Source organism: Staurois parvus, unplaced genomic scaffold (genome assembly GCF_062004578.1).
Source record: "Staurois parvus isolate SC_StPar_1 unplaced genomic scaffold, SC_StPar_1.0 ptg000267l, whole genome shotgun sequence".
NCBI classification, from domain to species: Eukaryota; Metazoa; Chordata; class Amphibia; order Anura; family Ranidae; genus Staurois; species Staurois parvus.
This window is the reverse complement of record NW_028318063.1, coordinates 252923-266233: the sequence shown is the minus strand read 5'-3', so window position 1 is coordinate 266233 and position 13311 is coordinate 252923. Positions and strand designations below refer to the sequence as shown.

The following is a 13311-nucleotide window of genomic DNA, read 5'->3' as shown; positions in this document are numbered from 1 at the left end:
CACTCACTATCGGGCGACCAGGAGGTTTAATAGGATCTTTATGAATCTTAGGTAAACAGTAGAGTATAGGAAGTCTTGGGGCCGTAGGGCATAGGTATTCCTTTTCTTTTTTGTTTAGAATACCTAAATCTGATCCTTTTTTAATTAGAGTCTTTAGAATTTTCTTATATGTTAAAAGGGGGTTTCTTTGTAGTTCTATGTATGTATCTTTATCATCCAGGATATTATGAACTTGGGCCAGATAATCTACTTTATCCATCACAACAACGCCACCCCCCTTATCTGCAGGTCTAATGACCAGATTTTTATTTTCCAACAAATCTTTGGTCATAGTATCAATCTGCTTCCGGTCATAGGGTTTGTTGTTCCATTTCTTCACTCTCAAATTTTCTAGGTCCTTGATGACCATATGCCTAAATATATTAATATGAGAGTGGGCCTGTGGATTGAAGAGTGAGGCAATTCTTAAACTTGTGGTTTTAAAACCTGTATTGTCTGTCTTCAGGGGTGTTCTGCTAATTGGGTTGGTAAGGAAATGTCTTTTTAAAGATAGTTTCCTTGTAAATTTCTGAATGTCAATAAACGTATTAAATTTATTTAATTTTGCAGGGGGTGCGAATTTGAGACCTCTATTAAGAAGTTCCAATTCTTTAGCAGTTAGGGTCTGACCACTAAGGTTAAAAATGCCAGTATTCATTACATTTTTCTCCTTTTGTCGATTAATCTTAATTCCTCCTCGCTTTCCTCTTGTCTTAGGCTTCTTTTTATGCCTGAGCCTTTTCCTAAAAAATGATGGGGGTTGGGCACATCATAATCATTAGGTCTATTTTGATGGTTACGGTCTATTGGATTAATCACTAGGAAAATGGCCGAAAAAAGCGCTCACTGCGCATGTGCGAAAGCCCTTCTCGGTTACTTATTTAAACCTCCAAGAAAATGGCCGCGTTTTTCGCAACTGCGCATGCGCAAACCGCGATGGGTGATGCGGCCGTGCACTAATGCGCACCAATTTCGTATTTATTATATATAGAACTCACACAGCATGGGCACACTCCCTCTGAGGAAGTGTTTTTACACGAAACGCGTCAGACAGGTGCCCCTGACCTGTGTGCTTAAACCGCAAGGCCATCCTGATTGGTTGATATATCAGATCCTGATGTAAGTTTTTATCTTTCTGTTTATGCTGGAATTTTGACCATTAAAGACCTACTACACTATTAGAAGCTTTCTTGGGGCTCATTATTTCCATGTGCGCCGTTTTTGAAGGTTCCTGAGGATTTGGATGTTATATGACTCCCCCCTTCTCCTGCTGATGATGGCCCTGGTGGAATGCTTAAGAATACACCTATACTGATGACATCTAGTGACCGACTTGCTGATGACATCTGCCTGGTATCACAAGTCCAGAGCACCAGGAGCAGGTCTTAATTGCTCCATGCGCAATTAATGGTTAGTGCATTGTTTGCTCCATGCGCAATTAATGCGCTATCTGGTTAGTGCATTGTTTGTACATTCACAACAACACAAGAGTCACGTTTATTCTTGATCATGGACTTTTGGAACACCTGCACTTAATCACTTTACTATAAGGACTGAGTTATCTAACATATTTAACATATGTTATTGTGCATTATTTAGTTATTTATTTGCTTTGTCACTTGATTATACTTACATTAGCGCTGCATACTTATTTTATTTGTATATTTCTGCCTATGTTGTAAACCTGTTAGCCTACAGACCCAGTGCCCTATTGGTAATATTGTTCTTGGGTCTTATTTTGGAATGCATACTGGGTTGATCTGGGCACAACAAGTTTTCACCCACTGTGATGTGCTGGTGAGAATGGGATTTTTCCTGACATATTTGATTGGATTGTATTGCGTACCTGCTGTTCTAGGCCAATGGAGAGAGGGCTTCCCTTGTGGCTAAGTTCCAGACTCCCCTGAGAGTGGGACAGCAGGAGTCAGGCCCAAAGTGGCACAGGTCGCCTGTAGGAGTGCTCATTGGTGGTCCACCCAGGAGCACAGCTGATGCACTGAGATGGGATCTGCAGACAGGTGGTGCCTGTGCGAGGTATTCAAGCCTTCTGGGAAACAGAGGATCACAGGATAGCCAGTTTAAAGCCGAGGTCAGGTACCAGGTGGGAATCGGAGCAGACGTAGTCAGATGGGATAGCTGGGGTCATACACAGAGGAGCAAAGAGGGAATATCCCTTAGCCAAGCCGAGGTCAGACCAGGGGTTAAGCAGAGAAGACAGGTCCAAGAGCAAGCTGAGTCAGTATCAGGAAATCACAGATCACAATAGCAGAGGAAACAGGAACAAGGTACTGGGAAGCCAGAGATCAACCAGCACCTGAGAGTAGGGCAGGGCTTCCTTATAAAGGCCGCTTGGAGTCAAATTTGAGCCGATGTGAACTTCTGTGGCCATGCAAGGTACTGACAGGGGTGCCAGGTCTCCTAACACCTCTGCCGAGGACAGAGCCCTGACAGATTGCCTCTCCTGTCGTTCCCCTTCCGGCCCTGGCTTCACGATCGGATTGGAAGTGACGCCACCATTGGATTGCACAACTTTCAGTACTGCGCACTTCCACTCTAAGATCATCTTGATACTTCTTGGCAGTCGGTAGATGGAGAGGAGAGGCTCGCCAACATGTCGCGGTTGCACATGCCCTTGATAAAGGACATGCCCGAGGCAAGTGCTGCATATAGGTCACGCTCCTGCTTGTTACAACAGAGTTAAGATGGTTCCCTGAATATACTGGTTGGGCTTATCAGGTACTCTCATGAAATGAATGTGGTTAGTGGCAGATTACCATATTGAGTTTCTCTGGTCCTTTTAGAGGTGCGCTCTGGAAGGTGATCCTGCATAACTCCTGGTTGCTTTATCTTAAATAGTGATCGACTTGATGTTTGAGTCGAACATAAGTTTGATTCGAACATCAGGTGTTTGTGTGTTCTGCGAACACAAGAACTGTTAGGGCCTCACAGTGCAATGCTCCACAGTGCAATGCCCTCTGACAGTGCATTGTGATTGGCCAAAGCATAGCACCTGACCACAGCACAATTGGGCAAAGCTAGCGATGACATTACCCCTAGCTCCGCTTTGGCCAATCACAGCACAATTGGGCGAAGCTAGCGGTGACATTTGTCCACTAGCTCCAGCAAATACCAGATAGCAGTGACTGTTCGACTGGTGCAGACGGGTTTGCGGGCATCGGGTGTTTATTTTTGTTTTGTCGTGACAAAGTTGGACACCGTGATTGGTGATGGATTACATCAGTGGAGCCATTTTTTGGGGCTTTTTTTTTCAAATAAAGGACTTGTTAAAAACTGCTGTGTTTTTATTCACATTGTACACCATTTTTGATGAATGGGTAGGGGTATGTATCCCATACTCATTCAGTGGGGGCTGTGATCTGGGGCCCCTTTGTTAAAGGGGGCTTTCAGATTCTAATATGTCTCCCCCCCCCCCCCCGCAGACCCTCACAACCACAGGCCAGGGTTGTGAGCGAGAGGCCCTTGCCCCATCAACATGGCAACAAGATGCTTTGGAGGGAGGGAGCCCCCCTACCCCAAAGTATTCCCCCCCATGTTGAGGGCATGTGGCCTGGTATGATTCAGGAGGGAGAGGGTGCTTGTTCATCCCTCCCCCTTTCCTGGCCTGTGCTCGGATCAAGTGTCTGGTAGGAATTTATGGGGGACTCCATGGGGGACTCCATGTGTCTCCCTCCTATTTATTGGGGGTGTGGTTCCTCTCAAAAGTCCTACCAGGCCCTTGATATATATAGATAGATACAGTAGATAGAGATATATATATATTTATATATATATATATATATATATATAGATATATAGATATATATATAGATATATACAGTGGGGATCGAAAGTTTGGGCACCCCAGCTAAAAATTTGTATTAATGTGCATAAAGAAGCCAAGGAAAGATGGAAAAATCTCCAAAAGGCATCAAATTACAGATTAGACATTCTTATAATATGTCAACAAAAGTTAGATTTTATTTCCATCATTTACACTTTCAAAATAACAGAAAACAAAAAAATGGCATCTGCAAAAGTTTGGGCACCCTGCAGAATTTATAGCATGCACTGCCCCCTTTGCAAAGCTGAGACCTGCCAGTGTCATGGATTATTCTCAATCATCGTCTGGGAAGACCAGGTGATGTCAATCTGAAAGGTTTTAAATGCCCAGACTCATCTGACCTTGCCCCAACAATCAGCACCATGGGTTCTTCTAAGCAGTTGTCTAGAAAACTGAAACTGAAAATAGTTGACGCTTACAAAGCTGGAGAAGGCTATAAGAAGATAGCAAAGCGTTTTCAGATGTCAATATCCTCTGTTCGGAATGTAATTAAGAAATGGCAGTCATCAGGAACAGTGGAAGTTAAAGCAAGATCTGGAAGACCAAGAAAAATATCAGACAGAACAGCTCGCAGGATTGTGAGAAAAACAATTCAAAACCCAAGTTTGACTGCACGATCCCTCCACAAAGATCTGGCAGACACTGGAGTTGTGGTACACTATTCCACTATAAAGAGATACTTGTACAAATATGGTCTTCATGGAAGAGTCATCAGAAGAAAACCTCTTCTACGTCCTCACCACAAAAATCATCGTTTGAACTTTGCAAATGAACATATAGACAAGCCTGATGCATTTTGGAAACAAGTTCTGTGGACCGATGAGGTTAAAATTGAACTTTTTGGCCGGAATAAGCAAAGGTACGTTTGGAGAAGAAGGGGCACAGAATTTAATGAAAAGAACCTCTGTCCAACTGTTAAGCATGGGGTTGGATCAATCATGCTTTGGGGTTGTGTTGCAGCCAGTGGCACAGGGAACATCTCACGAGTAGAAGGAAAAATGGATTCAATAAAATTTCAGCAAATTTTGGATGGTAACTTGATGCCATCTGTGAAAAAGCTGAAGTTAAAGAGAGGATGGCTTCTACAAATGGATAATGATCCTAAACACACCTTGAAATCCACGGGGGATTACATCAAGATCACAATCTCCTGACCTCAACATAATTGAAAATCTATGGATAGACCTTAAAAGAGCAGTGCATGACAGACAGCCCAGAAATCTCAAAGAACTGGAAGACTTTTGTAAGGAAGAATGGGCAAAGATACCTCAAACAAGAATTGAAAGACTCTTGGCTGGCTACAAAAAGCATTTACAAGCTGTGATACTTGCCAAAGGGGGTAGTACAAGATATTAACTCTGCAGGGTGCCCAAATTTTTGCAGACGCCATTTTTTTGTTTTCTGTTATTTTGAAAGTGTAAATGATGGAAATAAAATCTAACTTTTGTTGACATATTATAAGAATGTCTAATCTGTAATTTGATGCCTTTTGGAGATTTTTCCATCTTTCCTTGGCTTCTTTATGCACATTAATACAAATTTTTAGCTGGGGTGCTCAAACTTTTGATCCCCACTGTATATAGATATATATATATATATATATATATATATATATATATATATATATATAGATATATATAGATATATAGATATATACACACACTGCATTTTGAAATGTGTTCTTAAATATTACAAAATATATGAAAAATATTTTTAAAAATATACTCTTCAGATTTTATTTTAACATAAAAAAGTCATTTTAACATATATTCTTACATATATTTGTAAATGCATTCCAAAAATATAGATTTTTATTTTTAAAGACATACAGTATATTTGAAATGTATTTTTAAATATTTTTCATATATTTTGTAAAAAAAATGCATTTCAACATGCAGTGTGTGTGTGTGTGTGTGTGTGTGTGTGTGTGTGTGTGTATATATATATATATATATATATATATATATATATATATATATATATATAATGTATTTATTGAAATATATTGAATATGACCAAAATTGTAGTATTTCAATAATATGTCAATATATTTGGGAAGAATATTTTTAAAATATTTTTAAAATATATTTTTCTGTGGGCATGTTGGTGGGGACAAGGGCCTCTTCTCCACAACCCTGGCCTGTGGTTGGGGGGGGGTCTAAGGGCAGGGGGCTTATCGGAATCTAGAAGCCATCTTTAACAAGGAGGCTCCCAGATCCCACTCCCCTCCCTTATGAGTATGGGGTATGACCTGAGAGAAAAAAAGAGAAAAAAAATGCTCTGGTCTCGACACTGGCTCCCACCGTTCCTAAATATCTAAGGGGCAGAGCCACCCATTGACATCGCCAAGGCATGCTGGGTAGATGATATCACAAGGGGTGGGGCCACCCGGTTGACATCACTGGGTGGCCCCGCCCCTTAGATTTAGGAGCTGTCAGGATGGTGGAGCTGTCAGACGGTGGGAGCCAGTATTGAGATCGGAGCCTTGTTTTAAAAAAAATTAATTGCCGGCAATTCTTTTTACGTAGCAAATTTTAATGAATGTCAACTTTTTTAGGAAAAATGCTGTGCAGCAGCTTACCGTAGGCTGAATTCACAGCGGAGTGTTTTTGAAGTGAGAATCTCAAAGCTCCAAAACGCTCAGGGAGAAAAAAATCAATATTACTCTACAGAGATGGTTCACATCTCCACTCCAAGTCGCCTGAAGCAGAACGCCTGAAGCTTAAATTTTTTGAGCTACTTTTTGTAGCTCAATTTGGGCAGATGTGCATGTTTTTTGTGTGTTTTTATTCCCATAAAAAAGAATAGAAACACACAATGGGCGCGTTTGTACACGTTTTTGCGTGCATTTAGTGCGATTTTCTGCTCGAATGAAAAAATAAAAAATAATAGTATATGAATAAATAAATGTAAAATAAATACACATATAAATAAAAAATCATGATAAATAAATCATAAATAAAATAAATGATCATTAACCCCTAACCCAAGTAATTATAGACCCGTTAGTTTAACTTCTGTAGTTGGGAAGATACTGGAGAGTTTAATAAAAGACCACATAGAGGAGTTCTTGTTGGAAAAAAATGTTTTAAGCAACATACAGCATGGATTCATGAAAGACAGAAGTTGTCAAACGAATCTGATTTTTTTGTATGAGGTGAGCAAAACCTTGGACAGAAGGGAGGAGGTGGACGTGGTATACTTGGACTTTCAAAAGCGTTTGACACAGTTCCCCACACACTACTAGTGTGTAAGGTACTTTTTAATATATTTATAAACAATATAGGGTCTGGGATTATAAATCCCATTTCAGTCTTTGCAAATGACACCAAGGTGTGCAGTGGAATAACATCCTTACAGGATGTCTCCAATTTACAAGCCGACCTCAATGCTCTGTTTAATGGGGCAACTATGTGGTAAATGAGGTTTATTGTTGATAAATGTAAGGTGATGCACTTGGGGGCTAAGGATATGTATGCATCATACATACTGGGGGGGGGGTACAACTGGGGGAATCGATGGTGGAGAAGGATCTTGGAGTTCTGGTAGATCACAAGCATAATAATGGCATGCAATGCCAAGCTGCGGTTTCTAAAGTGAGCAAAATCCTCTCTTGTATCAAAAGAGGTATAGACTCCAGAGAGAGAGAGATATCATATTACCCCGGTACAAATCATTAGTAAGACCTCATCTGGAATATGCAGTTCAGTTTTTGGCACCAATTCACAAAAAGAACATTGGGGAACTGGAGAAAGTACAGAGAAGGGCAACTAAACTGATAAGAGGCACGGAGGAGCTCAGCTATGAGGAAAGATTAGAGGAACTGAATTTATTCTCTCTTGAGAAGAGGAGATTAAGGGGGGATATGATGAACATGTTTAAATACATCAGTGGTTCATATAGTGAACTCGGTGTAGAGTTATTCACTCTGAGGTCATCACAGAGGACAAGGGGGCACTCTTTACGTCTAGAGGAAAAGAAATGTAATCTCCAAACACGTAAAGGTTTCTTCACAGTGAGAGCTGTGAGAATGTGGAATAGACTCCCTCAAGAGTTGGTTCTGGCCAGCTCAGTGGATTGCTTTAAAAAAGGCCTGAATTCCTTCTTAGATACACAGAATATAACTGGATACTAACATTTATGGGTAAAGTTGATCCAGGGAATATCCGATTGCCTCTCGGGGGATCAGGAATGAATGTTTTTCCCCTGGAAGGAGAAAATTGGATCATGCTTTGCTGTTTTTTTTTGCATTCCTCTGGATCAACTGTGGGTGTAGGATTATAACTTTTTTTTTTTTAATGGTTGAATGGACCAGATGGACTTTTTTTTTTTTTTTTTTTACAGCCAGACTAACTATGTAACTTTGTAACCTTAAAAAGAAATACATTTATTATTAATAATAATAATAGTAATAAACACCCGAACAAAAAATACATTATTATTATTATTATTTTATTACTTTTTTAGGTTTTGGGGTTAAGGGTTAATTATTATTTATATACTAATTTACTATTGCAAGTATTTATTTGTGTATTTTACATTCATTTATTCATTATTATTCTTATTATTTTTAATGTATTTTTTGTACGGGTTAAGAGGTTTAGGTGTTTATTTTTTATTGTTTAATAATACTTTTTTTTTTAAGGGTTAGGGGTTAATCATTATTTATTAATACCTAGTATTTATTTATGATTTGTTTTACTTGTGTATTTATTTTACATTTATTTATTATTATTATCATCCTAACAAATAATAAGAAAAGAATAAATAAAATACTAATCCCAACCCAAACCCTAATCCTAACCCTAACCTTAACTCTAACCCCTTACCCTAACAAAAAACAAAATAATAAAAAATTAATAAAAAAGAAGGGCGTGGCTTGGCTCTTGAGCTGCATGGCAGCATACTGCTTCAGGGAGAGATCAGCTCTACAGCCACTTAAGCGGTACACTGCAGGGCAACCATGGGCAGGATTGTTAAGCCCTCTTCACACAGTCACCCACATCATTCACAATCCAGGTCCTCGGCACGTCAGATCCAGGATCTTTTCCAAAGTAGAGGCACACAGAGGAGCTGCCGTTCGGGGGGTAAGATGACGCCTATACAGCATGAGGAAGTTCACAGTGAGGAATCCCTGCCAGCTCCTGAGGATATGGTAAGAGAGGACACTCACTCCGATCTACCACTCACATACTCTGAGATGACACAGATCGCTACATACTCAGGAGAAGTAGCAGAATGTATTTTGGGGAGTAATTCCACATATACCCATGGCAAGTGTGAGCAATAAATCATTTAATTGACAATTTTGTGAAAAAAAACAAACAAAAAAAACTTTTTTTTTTTGTTAGTTTCCAAAAACTTGTGGCAAAAAAATAAATTCTTCTATTGATTCAACATGCCTCCCAGCCAATAGTTTTCCAAAAAGGAGTCATTTTGGGGGATGGGGGCATTTTATGCCCAGCATTAGAAGTTTATGCCACATATCACTCACTCTTCTAATCACCTGAAGATCAAGCCTTTTCTGACACTTTTTGTTCACATGAAAAAAATATGTATTTTTTGCTGGGAAATTAATTTAAACCTCCAAACATTATATATTTTTTTAAAGCAGACACCCTAGTGAATAAAATGGTGGGTGCTACAATTTTTTATGTCACATATTACTCGCGCAGCGATTTTTCAAACGTAAATAAAAAAAAAAATAATACACTTTTTTTTACTTTTAATGCACAAAAACACAATATATTGGCCAATTATTTAGTAACATATAAAAGATGATGGTATGCCAAGTAAATAAATACCAAACATGACATGTTTTAAAACTGCGCATGCCCCATGCAATGGCGACAAACTGCATACATTTTTAATATCCATAGGCAACATTTTAAGTCTTTACATGCTACCATTTTAGATTTACAGAGGAGGTCTAGTGTTAGAATTACTGCCCTTGATCTGACGTTCACGGCGATATATCACATGGTTCAACCGCTGTTTACATACCAGCACAGGGTCAACGCTCGTGGACACAGGTGTGGGGGACAGCTTTTTTTTAAAATTATTTTTACACTGACCCTTTAATTTTTTTTTTTTGATCACTTTTAATGATATTACAGGGAATGCAAATATCCCCTATAACGTCAATGGGCATTGTCATATATTCTTTTTGAGAAATCTGGGGTCTATCAGACTCTAGATATCTCCTCTGCCCTTACATTATCTAATCAAACCAAGATCGGTGTGATCAGATGCTTTCCCAATTTACAAATGGCGCTGTTTTATATCCTGCGAAACTGAAGTGATAAAATGCTCATAGCTTCTGATTTCTTAGGCTATAGAGATGATTGGCACCATTCTGGTCTCCAATCAGCTCTATGGTCAGCTGGCAGAAACACCGGCTGCATTCTCAGGTTCCCTCGATAGGATTGCTTTTAGATGAAAGCCGATCGCTGGCTGAAAAAAATAATACCAGGATGATGCCTGCAGCTGTAGGCTTCATCCTGGTATAACCATTCAAAGTCCAGGGATGTACCAGTACATCGCCGATCCTTGTTGAGTATATATGCTATGTTCTTTTTTTTTTTTTTTTTTTTTTTTTTTTGTGTATGCAGCCTGTGGAATGAATGAAAAAAACTGATGAAATCTGTTCCAGAAAAAGTGTGTGGTATGCCCACCATTAGAATATACCACCCTGCATCCACCCACTTCTAATGGTGGGCACATATTAGGTCACACGGTGCCACATGTGCCAGTTCCAAGATTGTACAAATGTCTAAATAGTGGCACGCTTGAATAAAATTTGTCCACGTATAAGTGGTACCCTATATAGAAAAAGGATGACATCAAGTCCCAAACTATCTTGCCACTCCTCCCCATGTAGTCTGGCATCCGGGGGGCTCCACGTGACTATCTTTTCCCTCGTAAATCCGAAACTGGTGCTCGCCAGTTCACCAAAAGGTAGCGCGGCACTAGTACTGGCACTCTGCTGCATATTAGTGTCATCAAAATTTAGCAAGTGCTAACACAGATCAGGCCTGATTCTGCAAACACTGTGGTTTAGTGTCAATGTATCAAGTGATAGTGACCTACTGACACTGCACTTGCTGTGGGAGAAGGGGGGGTAAGCGTAGGGGCTAAACGCAGGTGCTGGCAGGTGCCGGGGCTGATCCCACTAATGCTACATTTTTGGGGATGCTATACTAATGTGAACACTGGTATAGTACTGATCTGATCAAAATATTGATCTGGTGAGACACTATACTAGCAATGGAGGTTTATTGTGTATGAGAGTGTTCCTGGCAATCAAGGGGTTAAATGTGATTACTAGTGTACTGGCAGGCAATCTGTCGCTATCTGGGAGGGGCGTGAAAACCACGAGAGTGTGAATCACTTATATATATATATATATATATATATATATATATATATGTGATTTTGCGCACCCGTGCCGCCCTGTAGCAGTATTTCTGCCATAGGGCGGTCAGGAAGCGGTTACAGAAGCGGTTTGTGTTACTGCACTGTGTTAATTTAACTAAATGCTGCACCAAAAGGAAATTTATGTCTTTGTCCCCACGAATTGAGCTTTTTTTTGGTGGTATTTGATTGCCTGTGCGTTTTTATTTTTTACACTATAAAAAAAAAATCTAATTTTGACATAAATTTAGGCCAAAATTTATTCTGTGACATATCTTTGCTAAAAAAAATCCAAATATGTGTAAATTATTTGGTTTACGTGAAAGTTATAGCGTTTACAAATAGAAGTATATATACTGGATCTTTAATTTGTTTTTATACTAATGGCAGCGATCAGCGACTTATGGCGGGACTGCAGTGGACATTCTGACACTGGGGGGAACTGACTTGGGTCACAGACATTCCCAGTGACACCAATACAGTGATCAGTGCAAAAAAAAAAAAAACACTGACACTGTACTAATGGCACTGGGGAGGAAGGGGGTTAACTTTTGGAGGCAATCAAAGGGTTAACTGTGCAAGGGGAGTGTTTCACTAGGGGGCAATCCGGAACAGTGTGCTGGAAACTGACAGGGAGGAGAGCTGCAGTGTAAACAATAAAGCCGTCCTCCCTGTCAGTGTTTGCCGGTAATCCCCAGGCTCTGGCGGGTAATCCCCGGCCGGGACCCGGTGATTGACACCTGCGGCCGCGATCAGCTACCGCCCTACCCAAAATGCAAAAATCACATATATACTGTATAAATGTACTGTGGCTGGTCAGCACCAGTTAATGTGAATCGCCACCTTGAAGATTGATAAAAAAGGGAGGCAGAATAACATTAAAGTGAGAGGTGTCCCTGAATCTGTCTGCTGAACAGCTCATGTCCACATTACAATCTATCTTTAACAATCTCTTAGAGGGACCTGTGGACACTGTCATTGATTTTGAGAGACCACACTGTCATTGATTTTGAGAGATCACACAGAGCCCTTAGGCCGAGTTGGGCAGACAGCTCCCCCCCCCCCCCCCCCAGGGACATTATTTGCTGTATTGCCAATTTCTCACTGAAAGAAGAAATCCTCAAAAAGGCCAGACAAAATGATCTCATTGCTTTTAATAGTGATGAACTTGCACTCTTTCAGGATCTTTCCCCTATTACTTTGAAAAATAGAAGAGCACTACGCTCTCTACTGACCGTTCTGCAGGAGAAGGGGGTTTACTTATAGATGGCGATTTCCTGTTGCTTTGCAAGCTACCCTGAATGGTAAGCACTATCTGTTGAGACTGCCTGCAGATGTCCAGGCTTTCTGTGATGACCTCCAACTTCCGTTCGTGGAACTACTGGAATGGTATGAGGAATTCCGTCTTCCATCAGAAGTTCCCGCCATCGAATCTACACCTCTGCAAACCCCTCCTAAATCACAGCATAGGAAAACCAGGCACCAGAAGCAGGCCGGTCCAGGTTCAAGCGTATTGTCACCAAAATCTAAGCAGTTCAGAGCGAGAGAGGATTTTGATGATACAAGACTGTGATTAGTTGTTTTTATCCTTCTTTTTCCTCTTTTACAGTCCCTGTTTTTGTTTTCTGTCCATGGTTATCTCCTCATGGAGAGGGCATTGGGAATTCACATGGTAGGGGAGGTCTTGCCCGCGTCTAACCACCGTCGGCTCGCTTCCCTTGCTGTGTGTTTGTTCTTGCTCTTGTATTTATGTTTGATATACTTTGCCTAATTGATGGTTATGTGCTTAATTAACCAGGTGATACTAGTTTATTCTACTTATGGCCTGACCGCTGGGATGTTCCTTATTATTGGTTCTCAGGGCTCACATGGCCTCATAGTTATGTATCCACTGGCACATTGTTTGAAATTCTTGCATCTGTGTAAGATATCTAATCTCTGATACTGTCCCTGTAGTTACCTGAATCCTGCATTTAATACATGTGTTGTTGGCTTTGAGTTCAGATCTCCCTATATGT

The 13311-nt window shown here is 40.3% G+C and overlaps 1 protein-coding gene across 1 annotated transcript in view; it reads right to left on the bottom strand.

Annotated features, from left to right (window-relative positions):
* LOC149459222 (NACHT, LRR and PYD domains-containing protein 12-like) overlaps positions 1-13311 on the bottom strand; it is a 114416-nt gene that overhangs the window by 29650 nt on the left and 71455 nt on the right. The window contains exon 9 of the mRNA XM_089681436.1: positions 124-135. Within this exon, the coding sequence (XP_089537562.1) occupies positions 124-135 (12 nt within the window). The remainder of the gene's footprint in view (positions 1-123; positions 136-13311) is intronic.